General features: G+C 39.7%; 1 protein-coding gene across 3 annotated transcripts in view; it reads right to left on the bottom strand.

The window, feature by feature from the left end:
* Positions 1-20,491, bottom strand: part of LOC140726876 (lysosomal proton-coupled steroid conjugate and bile acid symporter SLC46A3) — a 49,368-nt gene that overhangs the window by 7,504 nt on the left and 21,373 nt on the right. For all 3 annotated transcript variants that reach the window (XM_073043831.1, XM_073043833.1, XM_073043832.1), the window contains exon 3: positions 6,796-7,663. In XM_073043831.1, the coding sequence (XP_072899932.1) occupies positions 6,796-7,663 (868 nt within the window). The remainder of the gene's footprint in view (positions 1-6,795; positions 7,664-20,491) is intronic.

The following is a 20,491-nucleotide window of genomic DNA, read 5'->3' on the forward strand; positions in this document are numbered from 1 at the left end:
CTGATAAAAATAAAAAATGCTGGAAAAATTCAGCAAGTCAGGCGGAATCTGCTGTGGGGTGTTGTTGTTAAATTAGAGTTATAGAGGGATGGAACCAGACTAGATAATGGATTGGTCATAGGAAAAAGTGTTGTTAAGCCTACATTCAAAATCAGGAATCAAAAGGTTGAGTGTGGTGGGACTAATATTCTGAGGCATGTATACTTCAATACAAGAAGTATTGTAGAAAAGGGAGATGAGTTTACAACATGGATCAGCATGTGGAATTATGAAATTGAAGTCATTAGTGAAACTTGGTTGCAGGAGGGGCAGGACTGGCACCTCAATATTCTGGTGTTCCGTTGTTTTAGATGTGATAGAACGGGAAGAATTAAAGGGAGAAGGAATGGGATTACTAGTCAGGGAAAATGTCATGGGAGTGCTCTAACAGGACAGACTGGAGAGCTTGTATACTGAAGCAATATGGATGGAACTGAGGAATAAAAGGGAATAGACCACCTAAGGTCAGCGGAATTTAGAGCAGCAAATTTATAGAGAGATCACAGACCGTTGCAAGAAAAATAAGATTGTGATAGTAGGTGATTTTAACTTTCCACATTTTGACTGGGACTCACATACTATAAAACGGCTGGATGGGAAAGTGTTTGTCAAATATATTCAGGGAAGTTTCTTTTATCATTTCCATCTAGAGAGAGTGTGATACTAGATCTTCTATTAGGGAATGAGAAAGGGTAAGTGACAGAAGTTTCTATAAGGGATCACTTAGCATATGGGTAACATAATGCTGTAAATTTCAAAGTAAATATGTAGAAAGATTGACGTGGTTTGCCGGCTGAGATTCTAAATTGGAGAAAGGACTATTTTTATGGTATCAGAAAGGATCTGGCAAATGTGGATTGGGATAATTAGGGAAAAGAATAGGTCTGGTCCTCAGGTTGTGATTCACAATTGAAGAAAGGCCTACTTTGATGGTATCAGAAAAGAACTGGCAAGTGTGTTTTGGAAAAGGTTGTTTTCTGGCAAAGGTGCATCTGGCAGGTGGGAAGCATTCAAAGGTGAAATTTTGAGGGTGCAAAGTTTGTGTATTTCTGTCAGAATAAAAGGGAAGGATAACAGGTATATAGAACCTTGAATTCAAGCCATATTGTGGCTTGGTTAAGAAGAAAAAGGAAGAGGAAGTACCCAGCAGGTATAGGCAGTAAGGACCAAATGAAAGACTTAAGGATTATAAGAAATGCAAGAGCGCACTTGAGAAGGAAATTAGGAGGGCTGAAAGAAGGCATGAGGGTGCCCTAGCAAAAACGGTGTAGGAGATTCCCAAGGTCTTACACAGATTAAGAGCAAAAGGATTGCAAGGGACAAAATTGGTCCACTTGAAGATCAGAGTGGCCATCTATGCATGGAGCTGAGAGAGATGGGGAAGATCTGAAATGGAATTTTTGCATCTGTCTTTACTCAGGGGATGGATACAGAGTCTATAAAAGGGAGGCAAACCAGCAGCAAGGTCATGGACTGTATATAGCTTACAGAGGAGGAGGTGTTGTCCCTTGAGTCAAATTAGGGTGAATAAATCCCCAGGACCTGACAAGGCTAGGGTAGAAACTGTAGAGGCCCTAGCAGATGTATTCAAAATGTCCTTAGCATCAGCTGAGGTGCTGAAAGATTGGAGGTTAGCTAATGTTGTTCCACTGTTTAAGAAAGGCTCTAAAAATAAGATGGGAAATTATAGGCTGGTGAACCTGACATTAGTGGTGGGTAAGTTATTGGAAGTTGTTCTAAGAGACTGGATATACTGTATAAGTATTTGAATAGATAAGGACTGAGTAGGAATAGTCAACATCACTTTGTGCGTAGTAGGTTGATTCTAACAAATCTTTTTAAAGAGTTTTTAAGAGGAAGTTGCCAAGAAAATTGATGAAACCAAGGCAGTGAATGTTGTTTACATGGACTTCAGCAAGGCAATTGACAACGTCCCACATGGGAGATTGGTCAAGAAGGTTCAGTTGTTTGACATTCAGGATGAGATAGTAAATTGGATTAGTCACTGGCTTCACAGAAGAAGCCAGAGAGTGATATTAGATGGTTACCTCCCTGACTGGAGACTTGTGGTGGGTGATGTACTATGGGGATCGGTTCTGGGTCCATTGTTATTTATCATCTACATCTGTGATCTGGATGATAATATGACAAACTGGATCAGCAAATTGTGGATGACAATGAGGAAGGCCATCAAAGTTTGCAGTGGGATCTGGACCAGGTGGAAAATTGGTCTGAAAAATTGCAGGTTGAATTTAATGCAAACAACTGTGAGGTATTGTACTTTGGGAGGACAAATTAGGACTTGCATGGTGAGCAGCAGCACACTGATGAATGCAGAAGAATAGACAGAACTGGGAATATAGATCCTTAATTCCTTGAAGGTGACATCACAAGGAGATAAAGTGGAGAAGAGAGCTTTTGCATCATTGTCTTTCAAATATCAAAGTATTGAGTATAGGAGTTGGGATGTTATGTTGAAGTTGTACAAGACATTGGTGAGGTTTAATCTGGAGTATTGTGTGCATTTCTGGTCTCCTACTTACAGGAAAGATACAAAATTGAAAGTGTGCAGAGAAATTTTACAAGGATATTTCCAGGACTTGAGTTATAGAGAAAGGTTGAATACGCTCAGACTTTATTCTCTAGAGCACTGAGGAACAAACTGACAGTAGAAATGGTGGATTTGGGTTCGATTTCAACAATTAAGAGAAATTTGAAAATGTATATGGATGAGATGGGTATGGAGAGAATTGGTTTGGGTGTAGGTTGATGGGACTTGGCAAATTAATAGTTTGGCATGGACTAGATGGACCATATGGCCCTTTTTTGTGCTGTAGTGTTCTATGACACTAAGTGTTTCAGGTTAAATATCCTTCATAGAACATAGAACATAGAACAGTACAGGCCCTTTGGCCCACAATGTTGTGCCGACCCTTAAACCCTGCCTCCCATATAACCCCCAACCTTAAATTCCTCCATATACCGGTCTAGTAGTCTCTTAAATTTCACTAGTGTATCTGCCTCCACCACTGACTCAGGTAGTGCATTCCACACAGCAACCACTCTCTGAGTAAAAAACCTTCCTCTAATATCCCCCTTGAACTTCCCTCCCTTTACCTTAAAGCCATGTCCTCTTGTACTGAGCAGTGGTGCCCTGGGGAAGAGGTGCTGGCTGTCCACTCTGTATATTCCTCTTAATATCTTGTACACCTCTATCATGTCTCCTCTCATCCTCCTTCTCTCCAAAGAGTAAAGCCCTAGCACCCTTAATCTCTGATCATAATCCATACTCTCTAAACCAGGCAGCATCCTGGTAAATCTCCTCTGTACCCTTTCCAATGCTTCCACATCCTTTCTATAATGGTTCAGTGTTCATTGAAACATTAACTCCATTTAGCTTTCCACAGATAAAGAGATTATCACGTACACGGTGAAATGTGCTGTTTGCATCAAACTGGGGGCAGCCTGCAAGTGTTGCCACACTTACAGCACTCACATTACATGCCCACAACTCAAAAACCCTAACCGTATGTCACCGGAGTATGGGAGGAAACCATGGAGAACATACAAATGCCTTACAGACAGCTGTGGGAAGTGAGTTCTGGTGCTGCAACAGTGTTACACTGACCACTATGCTTCCATGCCACCCCGTGCTGCCTGATCTGCTACATGTTTCTAACATTTTCTGCTTTTACTTAAGTAGGAATTCAACATTCAAATTCAAAACGAAAAGGAGGTGTTTTTATACTCGAATGGGATTTTTGGCTGGAAAGAATTCTATCACATAGGAATAATCACATCCTATGTTCCTATCTTAATTATGTTCAATCACTTGTTCCATGGCAAATGTAGTAGCCAAACGTGCATGGCCAATTCCTACAAAAGTTCAATTGTCACTGTCTGTTAACTATCTGGGATACCAAGAGAATTCTCTGTTCTCTTTAAACAACATCAAGAAATAGTTTATTTTTATCACAACAAATGCAAGGAGCCCTCAGTTTCTATTCTCATTTAAAAGACAGTACCTCCAAAAAATGTAGAACTGTCATGGTATAGCACTGAAATTGTGAAATCTAGGTGGAGGCAGGAAAGATCTCAGAATTTTACAACACTGAGATGAAAATGCTGTGAACCAAGCAAACACAACAGATACTGCATAAGGCAACATAGTAACTTCTTTTGCAATTAAATACTGTATCATCTACAGTAGCTGCCAAGTTATTATTCCAATTCTGGCACATTTGTGTTTCATTTTCTCAAGCTAAAATTAGAAACACTTTGAATCAAGAAATGCAACACTTGGTATTACCATCAAATTTTAATTCATTCATTGCAAAGTGCATCATTGCAAAATCTTTAATGGAAACTATTTTCCCTAATTCAATTTTCCTTGCCCTTTATTTTCAAACACCAAACATCCTAATTTAGATGAGGAAGTGGAGGGATGGGTTAGTAAGTTTGCTGATGACACAAAGGTTGGAGGTGTTGTAGATAATGTGGAGGGCTGTCAGAGGTTACAGCGGGACATTGATAGGATGCAAAACTGGGCTGAGAAGTGGCAGATGGAGTTCAACCCAGATAAGTGTGAAGTGGTTCATTTTGGTAGGTCAAATCTGATGGCAGAATATAGTATTAATGGTAGACTCTTAGCAGTGTGGAGGATCAGAGGAATCTTAGGGTCTGAGTCCATAGGACACTCAAAGCAACTGCGCAGGTTGACTCTGTGGTTAAGAAGGCGTACGATGTAAATGGCCTTCATCAATCATGGAATTGAATTTAGGAGCCAAGAGGTAATGTTGCAGCTATATAGGACCCTGGTCAGACCCCACTTGGGAGTACTGTGCTCAGTTCTGGTCACCTCACTACAGGAAGGATGTGGAAGCCACAGAAAGGGTGCAGAGGAGATTTACAAGGATATTGCCTAGAGTGGGGAGCATGCCTTATGAGAATAGGTTGAATGAACTCGGCCTTTTCTCCTTGGAGTGACGGAGGATGAGAGGTGACCTGATAGAGGTGTATAAGATAATGAGGCATTGATCGTGTGGATAGTCAGAGGCTTTTTCCCAGGGCTGAAATGGTTGCCACAAAAGGACACAGGTTTAATGTGCTGGGGAGTAGGTACAGAAGAGATGTCAGGGGTAAGTTTTTTTTATGCAGAGAGTGGTGAGTGTGTGAAATGGGCTGCCGGTAACGGTGGTGGAGGTTGATACTATTGGGTCTTTTAAGAGACTCCTGGATAGGTACATGGAGCTTAGAAAAATAGAGGGCTATAGGTAAGCTTAGTAATTTCTAAGGTAGGGACATATTTGGCACAACTTTGTGGGCTGAAGGCCCTGTATTGTGCTGTAGGTTTTCTATGTCTCTATGTTGTTTTTAATCATCTAGGAAAAACTAAGCTGGGTTAAAACTAATTAGGCATTTTCCCTAATGTTATCAGTGGAACAAAATAAGAATTTATCATCTGAAAACTTAGATTTTCAGCATTCCATTATGGAATATAATAATGTTATTTATAAAAACTTCCTTCCTAGTTATGCTCCCAATGCTAAACATATATGGAGGAAAATCGGTATTTGACAAAAATACAACACAAAAATGAAGTAAATCCACATGCCACTTAAAAGTTCATATTGCTGATTTGTTTATGGCAAGTGTTTTATACCAAAAACACATCATGTTTATCATTTTATTCCCTCATTCTATACATTTTACAACTCCTTTCATTATTATTTTATCCTAACGTGTACTAATCACAGTTCTCTCCAATGTTATATGTCGGCAAAGCAGAATTGATGGGTCAAATAGCCTAATTGTGCTCATATGTTTTATAGTCTTATTATCATCTTCATGCATTTTGCTGACCTATCTCTATCTGCAATAGCCTGTTGCTTTTTCTCCTCACAGGTTACACAGCATCAATTTTTCCCTTTCAGTTAAATGTGAAATTTAGTGTCTCATCCACACCATCACCCTGGCGCCACTAACATTTCCACGTTTGAACTGAATAACCTTGGAAAATTTAATTAAACAAAACTTGGTTGTCTTCTCACTGTTCATTAGTGATGAAACTGCATTTGATAGCAAATGAACAGATTTTTACAAAAAAAAATCAAGGGAGTAATTTTTCACAAGTGCACATCATATATAAAGTCAGAGGCGAGGCCACTTGACAGGAAGGTGACAGTAGCTCAAATAACCAGTATTACAACAGTGGTGTACAGAACAGCATCTAAATGCACAACAGTCGAACCTTCAAGTGGATGGGCTACAACAGCAGAAAACCACACCAGGTTCCACTCCTGTACCTAACAGATTGGCCACTGAGTGTATATATGTGTGTTCCATGGGAAAATTTGGAGATTGCATGGTATGATGGTTCATTTTTACCCAAGTGAAAGGCAGCAGCTGTCAGTTATCCTCAGGTTTCCTGGTGATTTACTTAAACTTCAGTGTTCTGTTTAATTAAAAAAATTAACTTGCGGTTTTCATTAGCTCTAAAAATCCTTTTGGTTTGTATTAAATGCTGTAACACTTACACAATTAATTTGCAATTTATAAGTTCTGGAGTTGCAACAGCAGTTATATGGCACAGGGTATTTTATAAATTGTACAGTCAAAACAATAGGAATCATATGAAGGAACTAGGGGGCAACTTAAATACAGTTTTGAGAAGTAACTCTTTTAATGTTTTATTCTTATGTAAATTCTTTGTAGCCATATGTAATTCCATAAATAATAAAAAAATGTTTAACATACCCAAAAACATGAGCAGAGTAGTTGTGGCAAAGGAAGCCAATATCATTCCTCCAACAAAGGAAAATATTCCAATAGAAACTATAAATATATCCCGAAGATGATAGGAGAATATTGTCACTCCACAAAAACTCAGCAAAAAGATGCCTAGGTCAGTTGCAGAACCAGCTCCAATCAGGATTTCATTCCAACAAAGAGGTACATTTAATTCATAGAGAGTATAAAGTCTTAAAGCACCAAATTCAGCAAGACTAAAAGTTGAAAGAGCAAGAAGCAACAGACCGATATGGATACGTTTTTTAAAATCAGAACTGGTAAAGATAATTAAGATTTTGGATAATATTTGTTTGAATTTGTCACAGAATGATATCTGGTCTTGCTCATTTCTTGACATCTGAGTATGTTCTTCAAAGAAGAAAATAATATAAATAATATTGGCCAGATTAATCAAGGCAACAGTCAGGAATGGCCAAACAAAGCCTGTTGCCCTCAAAAAGTATCCAGATGACAGTGCCCCTATGCCACCCATTACTCCTAAAATCATATCGAGCAATGCCATGCGCATATTCTTCTGCTTATTTGAAGAAACATCTGCCACATGAGCAAATGCTCCAGCAAATAAAGCCGGGAAACCACCAAAACATGAAGCAAGAACTGCTGCTGGAAAAAGGACATAAATAGACCAAGAAAAATAGGCCACTGCTAGATCAGCTAGGCTGGTAATTAGAGCACCAATTGAAGGGAGGAGGACAAATAGTTTGCGTCCATAGCGATCGCTGAATCCACCCAAAATCAAGGTAACTATTAGGCCAGGAAAAAACTCTATTAAACTCAGATTCATAAAATAGTGAGAAGATTTTTCCTGGACCACCTAGAAAAAAAAACACAAAGAATCAAAATAGGCACAATGCAAACTGTTTTGCAAAAGAAAAGCATTTCAATTAAATTGAGAAACTGTATTTGTTCACTATCTATGGCATTAAGTTATAATTTCAAAAATAGTACCATGAAATAATCAATATAACAGCTCTGTGCATTCTCTTTTATACCTGTAATTCAATTTCCAATGTCAATGAAACCAAACATTGGGAGCAGAGTATAATGTGCCACTACTACCATACAGTGCTACCAACCAGGGACAAATTTCTAGGCAGAGACTTCCTTTATTTTTGGTCACGAACTAAACTGAAGATACTAGGAAGAAATCAATGTTTCCACTGTTGCAGACACCTGTCTCATTATCTAATCTATATCAAATTTGCACTTAAAGATTCCACTGACATGTAATTTTGCCCTTATATAATAAACTGAAAATAAGTCTTCTGTTGGCTTTAGTTTAATTTTACTTAACATAATTTGTGACTGGAAGTGCATAGTTTATCCTAATGTTATATGTCAGACAGAGCGATACGGAATTTGCATTGACAATGCATATTTTTGGCAAGTATAGAAACAAGGTAACTTAGTGGTTCCCAAGCTTTTTTGAGTTACTACCCCCTTGGCTCCCAGACCATTCTCTTTTTCCAGCCATTATGTAAAACAATAAAAAATCTTGATTTATAATGCACAGTGAAAGAAAATAGGAACTGCAGGTTTGAAGTAATGACAAATATAGTGGATTCCTGTTAATTGGGCCATCAGCTAATCAGGACAGCAGTTATTTGGGACAATTTTTAAAGAACAAAAAAACATAGAAAGGGTGCAGAGGAGATTTACAAGGATGTTGCCTGGATTGGGGAGCACAGGATGAGTGAACAGGATGAGAACATCCTTATGAGAACAGGATGAGTGAACTTGGCCTTTTCTCCTTGGAGCGATGGAGGGTGAGAGGTGACCTGATAGAGGTGTATAAGATGATGAGAGGCATTGATCGTGTGGATAGTCAGAGGCTTTTTCTCAGGGCTGAAATGGCTAGCACGAGAGGGCACAATTTTAAGGTGCTTGGAAGTAACTACAGAGGAGATGTCAGGAGTAAGTTGTTGTTGTTGTCATTGTCATATATTTTTTCTACGTAGAGCGTGGTGAGTGCGTGGAATCGGCTGCCGGTAACGGTGGTGGAGGCGGATACGATAGGGTCTTTTAAGAGACTCCTGGACAGGTACATGGAGCTTGGAAAAATAGAGGGCTATGGGTAACCCTAGATAATTTCTAAGGTAAGGACATGTTTGGCACAGCTTTGTGAGCTGAAGGGCCTGTATTGTGCTGTTGGTTTTCTATGTTTCTAACAAAAACTAATTGAGAAAATTGTCAGGATTCCCTTCATTTATTTGGGACACTATGCAGCTTAATTGGTGTGGGAGACTGTCTCCGAACAATTTTTAGCTAGTGTTAGACGTGAGCATCTGTATGGCTGTTAGACACTGCACCATGCTTAGACCAAACAGGTTTTACGTAGTGTCAGTTGTGCATGCTTTTGTTCAAAAAGCAGTGGTTTTTGTCACTTATAGATGGTGAAAAGTAATCAGTAACACAATTCTGAATTGTTTTTCTCATTGTGGTTTCACGCATTCGAGCTTAGAAATACCAGAAACAGCCGGGAGTGAAAATGGATTGATTTCACTACTTCAACAAGTTAGGAACCATGAACTTGAAGGTATCGACAATCATCTTTAATGTTACAATGGAAATGAATGATCTAGAGGATGCAGTCGTCGATAGTATTATATAAAGGCAGTCCACTATCTACGCTAGGTGTCTGTGCTGTCTTTGTTCATTTACAGTCAATTTAAAGAATAAGGCAGCGTTCAGATACACTGCATGAATTCCTCCATTGATAACAATTAAGAAACAACACAGTTTTATAGTACTGTAATAGTATAGATAATTTTCCAATGTAAATTGGAAGACCACTTTGCTAAGCACCTCTGGTCTGTATACTAGAAAAACCGGGATCTCTCAGTAGCCACCCATTTCAATTCTACTTCCTATTCCCATTCCAACATGTCAGTCTACAGCCTCCTTTACTGCTGCAATGAGGCCACGCTCAGGTTGAAGGACTCTTCTATTCCGACTGGGTAGCCTCCAACCTAATGGCACAAACATTGAATTCTCGAACTTCTGGTAACTGCCCACCCACCTTCACCATTTTCATTCCTGTTTCCCTCTCTCACCTCATCTCCTCACCTCCCCCTGGTTCTCCCCATCCTTCCCTTTCTTCCATGGCCTTCTGTACTCTCCTATCAGATTCCCCCTTCTCCAGCCTTTTATCTCTTTCACCAATTGACTTCCCAGCTCTTTACTTCACCCCTTCCCCTCTCCCAGTTTCACCTATTACCTACTACCTTGTACTCCTTCCTCTCCTCCCCCACCTTCTTACTCTGACTTCTCATCCCTTTTTTCCAGTCTTGACGAAGGATCTCAGCCCGAAATGCCGACTGTTTACCCTTTTCCAGTGCTGAGCCCCCCCAGCATTTTGTGTGTATTACTTTGCTAATATTCTAATTTGTTTTATATTTCATTTAAATACATAATTTATTACTCAGTTAACAGTAGTTTGTCCCTTTTTTTAAAAAAACACCTTTTTAACTATTTCCACGAAATGGCTAATTGGGACAGCCGCTTCATTTGGCCAGAATGTACAGGTCCCTATTACCCAGAATCCACAGTAGTTGCAAAATTTAGTCAAGACTATTTAAAGCTACAAATAAAATTATCTCTTTATTTAATTATAGTAAAAATTAATTTTCAATAACAATTTTTAGTGTACATTGATTGTCCGACTATTCACTACTTCATTGCTTTTTCACCTTTCAATGAGATAGATGGGCTTAGTGTAGTGATATCTGCTTCTCTACATTAGGTTAAATGTCACAGATAATGGACAGGGAGACTCAGATCCCCACATTCAACAATTTTCTGACTGTTTTGTTGCTTTGAAAAAAGTTGGGCAACAGCACTGAAACTGTGCTCCACTAAATATGACGTTGGCAAGGCAATACAGAATATCTTGACCTTTTTCCACAGTGCAGGATAGCGTTCACAGATTTCTTTCTGCAACAAAAGTCTTGATAAGATTATTTGAACTTTGGTTTCAGCTCAAAGTTATTTGTAATGAGATCAGTTCTTCCTCCATCCTTCCTGTTAATTCCTCGTTATAAATGTTCAGAAATTGTACCTCAAACCCAATCTCGAATTTTTTTCAGGAGAAGATCGTGAAATCTCTCTGACATGTCTTAATGCAGTTCATCTGGTGGGCACAGTAAACTTGAAGATCGTCATCTGATATTCTTTCTTTCTCTTCCAACTCAAAGATGCTTGGAAATGGGAAAAGGTTGCAATGGCTAATGCTGCACTTAAATAGGGTTAACTTGGACAGAAATGTGGAGATGACTGATTTGACTTTGATAAGATCCACATCATTTCCTTGCAATTGAAGATTGATTGCATTAAACTTTGCAAATAACTGACAAATGTTATGCCTAATTCTTGAATTGATTACTGAGTGAAGCTTTCGCATCTTCAAAGAGTTTGATCACAAACACATAAAAGCACCTTAGGCAGTTTCCTTTTGAGAGCCACCTGACTTCAGTGTGCAACAGCAAACGTTCAAACTGTTCATCATTCTCAATACAAAGCTCTCAAAATAGTCAATAGTTCAGAGCATTGGACGATTTTGTTTACTGTTGTGACAACAGGATTTAATGATTTTCAGTCATCACTTAGGTTTTAGGAGACAAGATATCGTCTGTGAATTACAGTGAATGGTAAATGATAGGTACAGCTTTTTCAAGGGCCTCACAGTGGCGCCCTATCATTGATGGTGCCCCAGCTGTTGTACAAGCAGGAATGCTGGTGAGTGGGATGTCCTTCTCTTTGATAAATTGCTCAACAACCCAAAGTATTGACTCCCCCTTGGTATCTGTCTCCAGTCCTCTTACAAATAATAGTTCTTGAACCATGCTTTCTCCTTTTATGAAGCAAACATAACCAAGAAGCAAGGATTCATTTCCTGGCAAAGTTGGCTAATCCAAATGCAGAGCCAACTCTGTTGTCCCAAGTATGTTATTCAATGTGTCTTCCACATTCTCAGACATTTCATCCATTTGTCTTTGAATGGAGCTGTTGCAGAGTGAAATTGCTTTAATTATTTGATCTGGTGACTTATGCAAAACTGTACTCAGAACCTCCCTTACTGCTGACAGCATCAGTTCTTCTCCAGTTGTAAGGGGCTTTCCAGATTTAGCAATGAGCAATTAAGTGTTGTATGAAGCATGCAAACCATCATTGTTTTGTTGTGAAGGGCTGGGAAGTGTTTTCTGTTTTTGAAAGATTTCACAAAGTGACTGAAAATAAGCCAAGTTCTTGTTTGCTTTATCAGAGTGTATTCTCTTCAAATGTTCAAGGGCTTAGGCTGAAACAGGAAGAGGCTTTCTGCGACCGTTCAGCCTTACAGTAAAGTTGCAGGTTACAGGTTTGTTTATTTAGAGCTAACAGTTGGATTAGAGGTATGCATTTAGGTTTAGTGTTGTGCCTGGAGTGCCAGATGTGGGGACCTTGGGAGACTCCCAGCCTCCCCCAGGATTACATCTGCTCTAGATGCAATGAGATGAAGCTCCTTAGGAATCGTGTGAGGGACCTGGAGCAACAACTTGATTACCTTCAGTTAATTAGAGAAAGTGAGGAGGTGATCGATAGTACCTATAGGGAGATAGTGGACAGCACCTCTTTGACACTCCCCCTCAAGAATCGATATATAGTTTTAGACACTGTTGGAGAGGTTGACCTGACAGAGGAAGACCACAGCGAATGGGACTCTGGCACTCTGCCCAGTGCCGTGATAAAGAAATCAAGGTGAAATGCCGTAGTTATAGGGGATTCCATCGTGAGGGGAACAGACAAGAGATTCTGCGAGCCGGACAAGGATACCCGAATGGTGTGTTGCCTCCCTGGTGCCAGGGTGCAAGATATCTCGGATCGGGTCCAGAGTATTCTCAGAAGAGAGGGCGAGCAACCAGAAGTCTCAGTACATGTTGGTACCAATGACATAGACAGAAAAAGAGAGGAGGTCCTGAAGAAGATTACTGGGAGCTAGGAAGAAAATTGAAATGCTGGACCTCCAGAGTGATAGACTCAGGATTACTGCCTGAGCCGCGTGCCAACGATGGTAAGAATAGCAGAATTAAGCAGATGAATGTGTGGCTAAGTAACTGGTGCAGGAGGCAGGGCTTCAAATTCTTAGATCACTGGGATCTATTTTGGGGGAGGCATGACTTATACAGAAACAATGGGTTACACCTGAACTCAAAGGGTACTAATATCCTGGTGGGATTGTTTAAATATAGCTGTTAGGGAGGGTTTAAACTAAGTTGGCAGGGGGAAGGAAACCAGGGTGTTAGGGTTGAGGAAGAGGAAAATAGTAATAAGTCAAAAGATACTGTGCAGCAAAGATGGCAAGAAGGACAGGCAGGTGAATAGACAGGATAATTTGCTGTGCGATAGAAATATAGCAAAATCAGTAACAGATACTGATTTAAATGTACTATACTTAAATGCCTGCAGCATTAGAAATAAAGTGGATGACCTTGATGTACAGCTACCGGTTAAAAGATATGACATAGTGGCCATCACTAAATCATGGCTAATTGATGGATGTGATTGGGAGCTGAATGTTCCAAGGATGCACTGTGTATAGGAAAGATAGGAAGGGAGATAAAGGGGGTGGCGTGGCCCTGATGGTAAGAAATGATATCAAATCACTGGAAAGAAGGGACATAGGATCAGAAGAAGTAGAATCCCTATGGGTCGAGTTAAGAAATGGCAAGGGTAAAAAGACACTAGTAGCAGTTATATACAGGCCTCCAAACAGCAGCTGGGATGTGGACTACAAGTTACAGCTGGAAATAGAAAAACCGTGTCAGAAGGAAAATGTCAAGATAATTATGGGGGATTTTAATATGAAAGTGGATTGGTAAAGTCAGGAAGGTACTGGATCTCAGGAGAGGGAGTTCGTAGAATGCCTACGGGATGGCTTTTTGGAGCAGCTTGTCCATAAGCCCACCAGGGGATCGGCTGTTTTGGATTGGGTGCTGTGTAATGAACCTGAGGTGATTAGGGAGCTAGAGGTAATGGAACCACTTGGAAGTAGTGATCATAATATGATTGAGTTCAGTTTCAAATTTGAAAAGGAGAAGCTGGTATCAGGTGTATCAATTTTTCAGTGGAACAAAGGAAATTACAGTGGTATGAGAGAGGAACTGGCCCAAGTTGATTGGAAAAGTAAGCTAAATGGAGGGACAGTAGAGCAGAATTGGATGAAATTCCTACAAGAAATAAGGAGAGTGCAGGAAAAATATATTCCAAGAGAAAAGAAAATCATAAAAGGAAAAATTACACAAATGTGGCTAACGAGAGAAGTTAAGGCTAAAATAAAAGCAAAAGTACAAGGAAGCAAACATTAGTGGGAAAACTGAGGACTGGATGAATTTTTAAAAATTTACAGAAGGAAACTAAGAAAGTCATTAGGAAAGAAAAGATGAATTATGAAAGGAAATTGGCAATTAACATAAAAAAGGACATTAAGAGTTTTAAAAAAATATATGAAGAGTAAAATAGTGACACGGGTAGATATAGGACCTATTGAAAATGATGCTGGAGAAATTATAATGGGTAACAAAGAGATGGCAGAGGAACTAAATGAGTATTTTGCATCAGTCTTCACAGTGGAAGACATTAGCAACATACCTGATAGCCAGAGGTCTCAGGGAATAGAATTAGGTACAGTCAAGATTACTAGAGAGAAAGTGCTTGAGAAGCTAAATGGACTAAGGATAGATAAGTCTCCCGGACTGGATGAAGTGCATCCATGGGTTCTGAAGGAAGTGGCTTTAGAGATTGTGGAGGCATTGGAAATAATCTTCCAGGAATCAGTAGACTCTGGCACAGTTCCGGAGGACTGGAAGGTCACAAATATAGTTCCATTGTTTAAGAAAGGGGGGAGGCAGCAAAAAGAAAATTACAGACCTATTAGTCTGACATCGGTAGTTAGAAAATTATTGGGATCGATTCTCAAGGATGAGATTATGAATTACTTTGAGGTGCATGACAAAATAGGCCCAAGCCAACATGGTTTCATGAAGGGAAGATCCTGCCTCACCAACCTATTGGAATTTTTTGAGGTAATCTCAAATAAGATTGACAAGGGAGAGGCTGTGAATGTTGTGTATTTGGATTTCCAAAAGGCCTTTGATAAGGTGCCACATAAGAGGCTGCTTAATAAGATGAGGGCCCAGGGAATTACAGGAAGGATATTGGAATGGGTGGAGCATTGGCTGATAGGCAGAAAGCAAAGAGTGGGAATACAGGGATCCTATTCTGGTTGGTTGCTGGTTACTAGTGGTGTTCCACAGGGGTCAGTGTTGGGGCCTCTTCTTTTTACACTGTATATCGACGATTTAGATTATGGATTAAATGGTTTTGTGGCTAAATTTGCAGATGACACCAAGATAGGTGGAGGAGCAGGAAGTGTTGAGGAAACGGAAAGGTTGTAGAGAGACTTGGTCAGTTTAGGAGAGTAGGCAAAGAAATGGCAGATGAGACACAATGTTGAGAAATGTATGGTTGTACATTTTGGAAGAAGAAACAATCGGGCAGATTATTATTTAGATGGGGAGAAAATTCAAAAATCGGAAGTGCAAAGGGACTTGGGGGTCCTAGTGCAGGATACCCTAAAGGTTAACCACCAGGCTGGATCAGCAGTAAGGAAAGCAAATGCAATGTTGGCATTCATTTCAAGAGGAATAGTGTATAAGAGTAAGGAGGTGTTGATGAGGCTCTATGGGGCACTGGTGAGACCCCATTTGGAATAATACTGTGTGCAGTTTTGGGCCCCCTATCTTAGAAAGGATGTGCTGATGTTGGAGAGAGTTCAGAGAAGATTCACTAGGATGATTCCTGGAATGCAGGGACTAACATATGAGGAGTGTTTGTCAGCTCTTGGATTGTATTCATTAGAGTATAAAAGAATGAGAGGGGATCTCATAGAAACATTTCGAATGTTGAAAGGGTTGGACAGAGTAGATGTGGAAAGGCTGTTTCCCTTGGTGGGCAAGTCCGGGACAAGAGGTCACAGTCTTAGAATTAGAGGGTACCCATTTAAAACAGAGTTGAGGAGAATTTTTTTTAGCCAGAGGGTCGTGAATTTATGGAATTCGTTGCCACATACAGCTGTGGAGGCCCAATCATTGAGGGCTTTTAAGGAGGAGATTGACAGGTATCTAATTAGTCAAGGTATCAAGGGATATGGGGAAAAAGCCGGAAATTAGAACTAGACGGGAAAATAGTTTAGCTCATGGTGGAGTGGCAGAGCAGACTCGATGAGCCGAATGGCCTACTTCTGCTCCTTTCTCTTGTGATCTTGTGAGTGTGGAGGATCAGAGGGATCTTGGGGTCCGAGTCCATAGGACACTCAAAGCTGCTGCGCAGGTTGACTCTGTGGTTAAGAAAGCATATGATGCATTGGCCTTAATCAACCATGGGACTGAGTTTAAAAACTGAGAGGTAATGTTATAGCTATATAGGACCCTGGTCAGACTCCACATAGAGTACTGTGCTCAGTTCTGGTCACCTCACTACAGGAAGGATGTGGAAACTACAGAAAAGGTGCAGAGGAGATTTACAAGGATGTTGCCTGGATTGGGGAGCATATCTTATGAGAATAGGTTGAGTTAACTCGGCCTTTTCTCCTTGGAGCAAAAGAGGATGAGAGGTGACCTGATAGTGGTGTATAAGATGAAGAGAGGAATTGATTGTGTGGATAGTCAGAGGCTTTTTCCCAGGGCTGAAATGGCTAGCATGAGAGGGCACAGTTTTAAGGTGCTTGGAAGTAGGTACAGAGGAGATGTCAGGGGTAAGTTGTCGTTCTTTGTTTTTTTTTAAAACGCAGAGAGTGGTGAGTGTGTGGAATGAGCTGCCGGCAACGGTGGTGGAGGCGGATACAATAGGGTCTTTTAAGAGACTCCTGGATAGGTACATGGAGCTCAGAAAAATAGAGGGCTATGGGTAACCCTAGGTAATTTCTTTTTTTAATATATTTTTTATTCTTTTTTTTCTACAAACAACAAAAAAAACAGCACATCCACAAAAACCACGACCATAACAAAATCAAATTAAATATTGAGCAGCAAAAGGGAGAATAATATAAAGGCAAAAGTAAACATACACAGCAGAGGTGCACTGCACCAAAAAACCTCAGTCCTCACCCCGTAAGAACGTCCAATACAGGGCCCCATATCCTTTCAAAGATGACCCCTCTGTCCTTATTACATAGTCTCAGACTCTCCAAATGTAAAGTATTTGCCAGTTCTCTCAGCCGCAGATCGTACGTAGGCACTGAGTCCATTTTCCACATTTGCAGGATTAACTTCTTAGCAATCACCATTCCAAACAATACAGCCATTTTTTCATACTTATTGGCTGAAGATAGGGAGCTTGTTGCTCCAAGGATGGCTATGAGTGGGTCTGTTTCCCACCGCTTCCCATAAGCCTCAGAAAAACAGTGAAAAAGACTTTTCCAGTATGCATAAAGCTTACAACATGACCAGAATGAATGTGGTAAGTTACTGTTCTCAGATTTACATCTATTACAAACTGGTGAAACATCAGGATAGAAGCTGTGCAACTTTTCTTTGGAATAATGGAGTCTATGTATTGTTTTAAACTGTATAAGTCTGTGTCTGACATTGACCGAACAATCATGTATACTCTTTAAACACTCATCCCAGACCTCCTCTGTCAGTTCTATACCCAGTTCATCCACCCACGCCTGTTTAAGACCTGCAGTATTCACCCAAGCTCCATTATGTAGGATCTGATAAAAATAGGATACGGCACTATGAGTAACTGGATCAAATTTATTTATTGCCTCCAGGAGCTCATGTTTGTCTAAAACTTCGAAATTAGGTATATATTTCCTAACATAATCTTGAATTTGTAAATATCTAAAAAAACTAAATGCAGGGATATTGTGAATTGCTTGTAACTGCTCAAATGAGGCAAAGTTTCCTTTAATATATAGGTCACCTACACTACAGATGCCACTCTGTTTCCAGGACGAAAAAACAGTATCATTCAGGCCAGGCAAAAAGGAATGATTGTCACAAATCAGAATGTCAATATAAGTTTTTGGGGCCTTAATGTGTAGTAGAATCTGCTTCCAAATTCTTATAGTGCTGCCAACCACAAAGCTGTTACTAAAATGTGACTTGTTAACTGCAGTGGGGCTATTAAGGAGAGCTGGTCAGGAAGTCTTCTTACAAAGCACTCGCTCTATGAGTAACCATGCTGGGCACGAGTCGGAGGTAGAGGGTGGGCCTTTTTTCCACCATGCAAGAATGGATAGGTGGGCAGCCCAGTAATACATTTTAACATCTGGTAGGGCAAAACCTCCTGTTTTCTAGGGCTTTGACAAGTGTTTTTTGGCAATTCTAACGGCTTTATAATTCCAAATAAAGGGTATAATAATTGAATCCAATTGCTTAAAATATGACAGAAGAATAAAACATGGAATTGACTGGAAAAGATGAATTTTGATTGCGTTAACCCTCCCCACCTAAGAAATTGGAAGGGTTTTCCAGAAGTCAATATTGCGTTTAACCTGTTCAACTTTGTTTTGGCAATTCACTTGGAAAAGGTCATCTGGGTTTTTTGTAATAGACATACCAAGATAGGAAAAATTATCATAAGTTATTTTAAAGGGAATGGACTGTACATATGCTGTATTAACCACTGCAGTGACTGGCATTAGTTCACTCTTATCCCAATTAATAGAAAAACCTGAGAAACTACCAAAATTATTAATTAGAGTCAGAAGGGTGGGTATTGATGTTTGTGGGCTGGAGATATATAAAAGGACATCGTCAGTGTATAATGAAAGGTGATGTTTATGTCCATGCATATCAATGGGAGATATCAAAGGGTCCTGTCTGATGCTAACAGCCAGTGGCTCAATGATAACTGCAAACAAAAACGGAGAAAGGGGGCAGCCTCGACAAGTCCCACGATGAACTGGAAAAGGGGAGGAAATATTCTGATTAGTGATAATAGAGGCAGATGGGTGTGAATAAATTATCTCAATCCATTTGATGAAAGATGGTCCAAATCCAAATTTCTTAAGTGCAAACATCATATATGGCCATTCCACTTGGTCAAATGCACATTGCGCATCTAATGAAATGACTACAACCTCTTCTGCATGTTTTGTACATAAAATATTGAAAAGATGACATAAATTAAAATTGCATATGTCTACCTGGCATAAAGCCAGTTTGATCTGGATGAATAATAGAACAAATGCATTCTTTTAACCTATTGGCCAGGACTTTCCCGAGGATTTTGGTTTCAATGGGCAGCAGTGAAATGGGGCGATATGATGAAACCACCTCGGGATCACGGCCTGGTTTTGGAATCAGAGAAACATTGGCTTTACATAAAGTATGTGTAATCTGGAAGCTGTCCTGGAGTGATTTAACATTCATAAGAGCAGAGTTGACAATTTTGGACCAAATACTTTGAAGAATTCCGTGCTAAAACCATCCAGACCCACTGCCTTATTATTGGGGAGGGAAGAGATGACCTTCTTGATCTCATCTAGGCTTATATCAGCATCAAGTGTATTTACTGAATCTGTTGACAGCGTGGGCAGATTCAGATTATCAAAAAATGCTTCCATAGCTTCAACGTCTGGACCACTTTGTGATTGGTGAACATTAGCATAGAACTCCGCAAAACACTTATTAATTTTTTCCGGGTCCATCAATAAAAAGCCATCTTTCGCCTTTATACGATGTATGGCCCTGGAGGCCTGCATCTGTCTTAACTGATGGGATAATAACTTATGGGGCTTTTCACCAAGCTCAAAATACCTCTGTCGGACTTGTGTCAGTAGTTTTGCAACACTCTTGGACGTTATAGAATTATACTCATACTGTAAGGCAGTAATCTTATTAAGTAATTCTGCTTCCTGGTTTATTTTATAAGAGGCTTCCAGATTTGACAACTGATCATCTATTTCAGTTAACCTTTTCTTGAATCTTCTTTTTTCTGCTGTCTCATGAGCTATTATGCAACCTCTAATAACCACCTTCATGGCCTTGCAAAGAGTGGAATCATCAACATTGCCCACATCATTCGTGCTATCTATCTTATCTGAAAGATAAGAGTAAAAATCCTTATCCTTTAGCAAAGCATTATTTAACTGTCAACTATATTCACCTCTTTTATGGTTTAGTTTGAGTATAAGGGAGACAGGAGTATGATCCGATATAAGTATATTATGGTAAGTGCAACCGACTACTGACGAGACCAATTTCGAATCTAACAGAAAATAATCAAGCCTAGAGTAGGATTTATGTACTGCGGAGAAATATGAAAAATCCAGGCATTCCTTTTTTTTTCTTTCTTATTTTTTTAATAGGGATGTTAGGGGGGAGGGGTTAAGGGGAGGGGGGCTGGGTAACACTTTTTTTTTTCATACACATTTATTCTGTAACTATTTGAAAACAATAAAAAAAGTTTAAAAAAAAATTTTAAACAAATGAAAAATCCTTCTTCGTGGGATTAAGAAGCCTCCAAATATCCACTATGTTATACAATTGCATGAGATTATTACGTGTTACACTATTTTTAAATGAACAAACTTGGGGACGTTGTCTATCTAGGAGGGAGTCTAAGATGTAATTAAAGTCTCCACCGACAATGATGTTAG

Source organism: Hemitrygon akajei, chromosome 4 (genome assembly GCF_048418815.1).
Source record: "Hemitrygon akajei chromosome 4, sHemAka1.3, whole genome shotgun sequence".
Taxonomy (NCBI): domain Eukaryota; kingdom Metazoa; phylum Chordata; class Chondrichthyes; order Myliobatiformes; family Dasyatidae; genus Hemitrygon; species Hemitrygon akajei.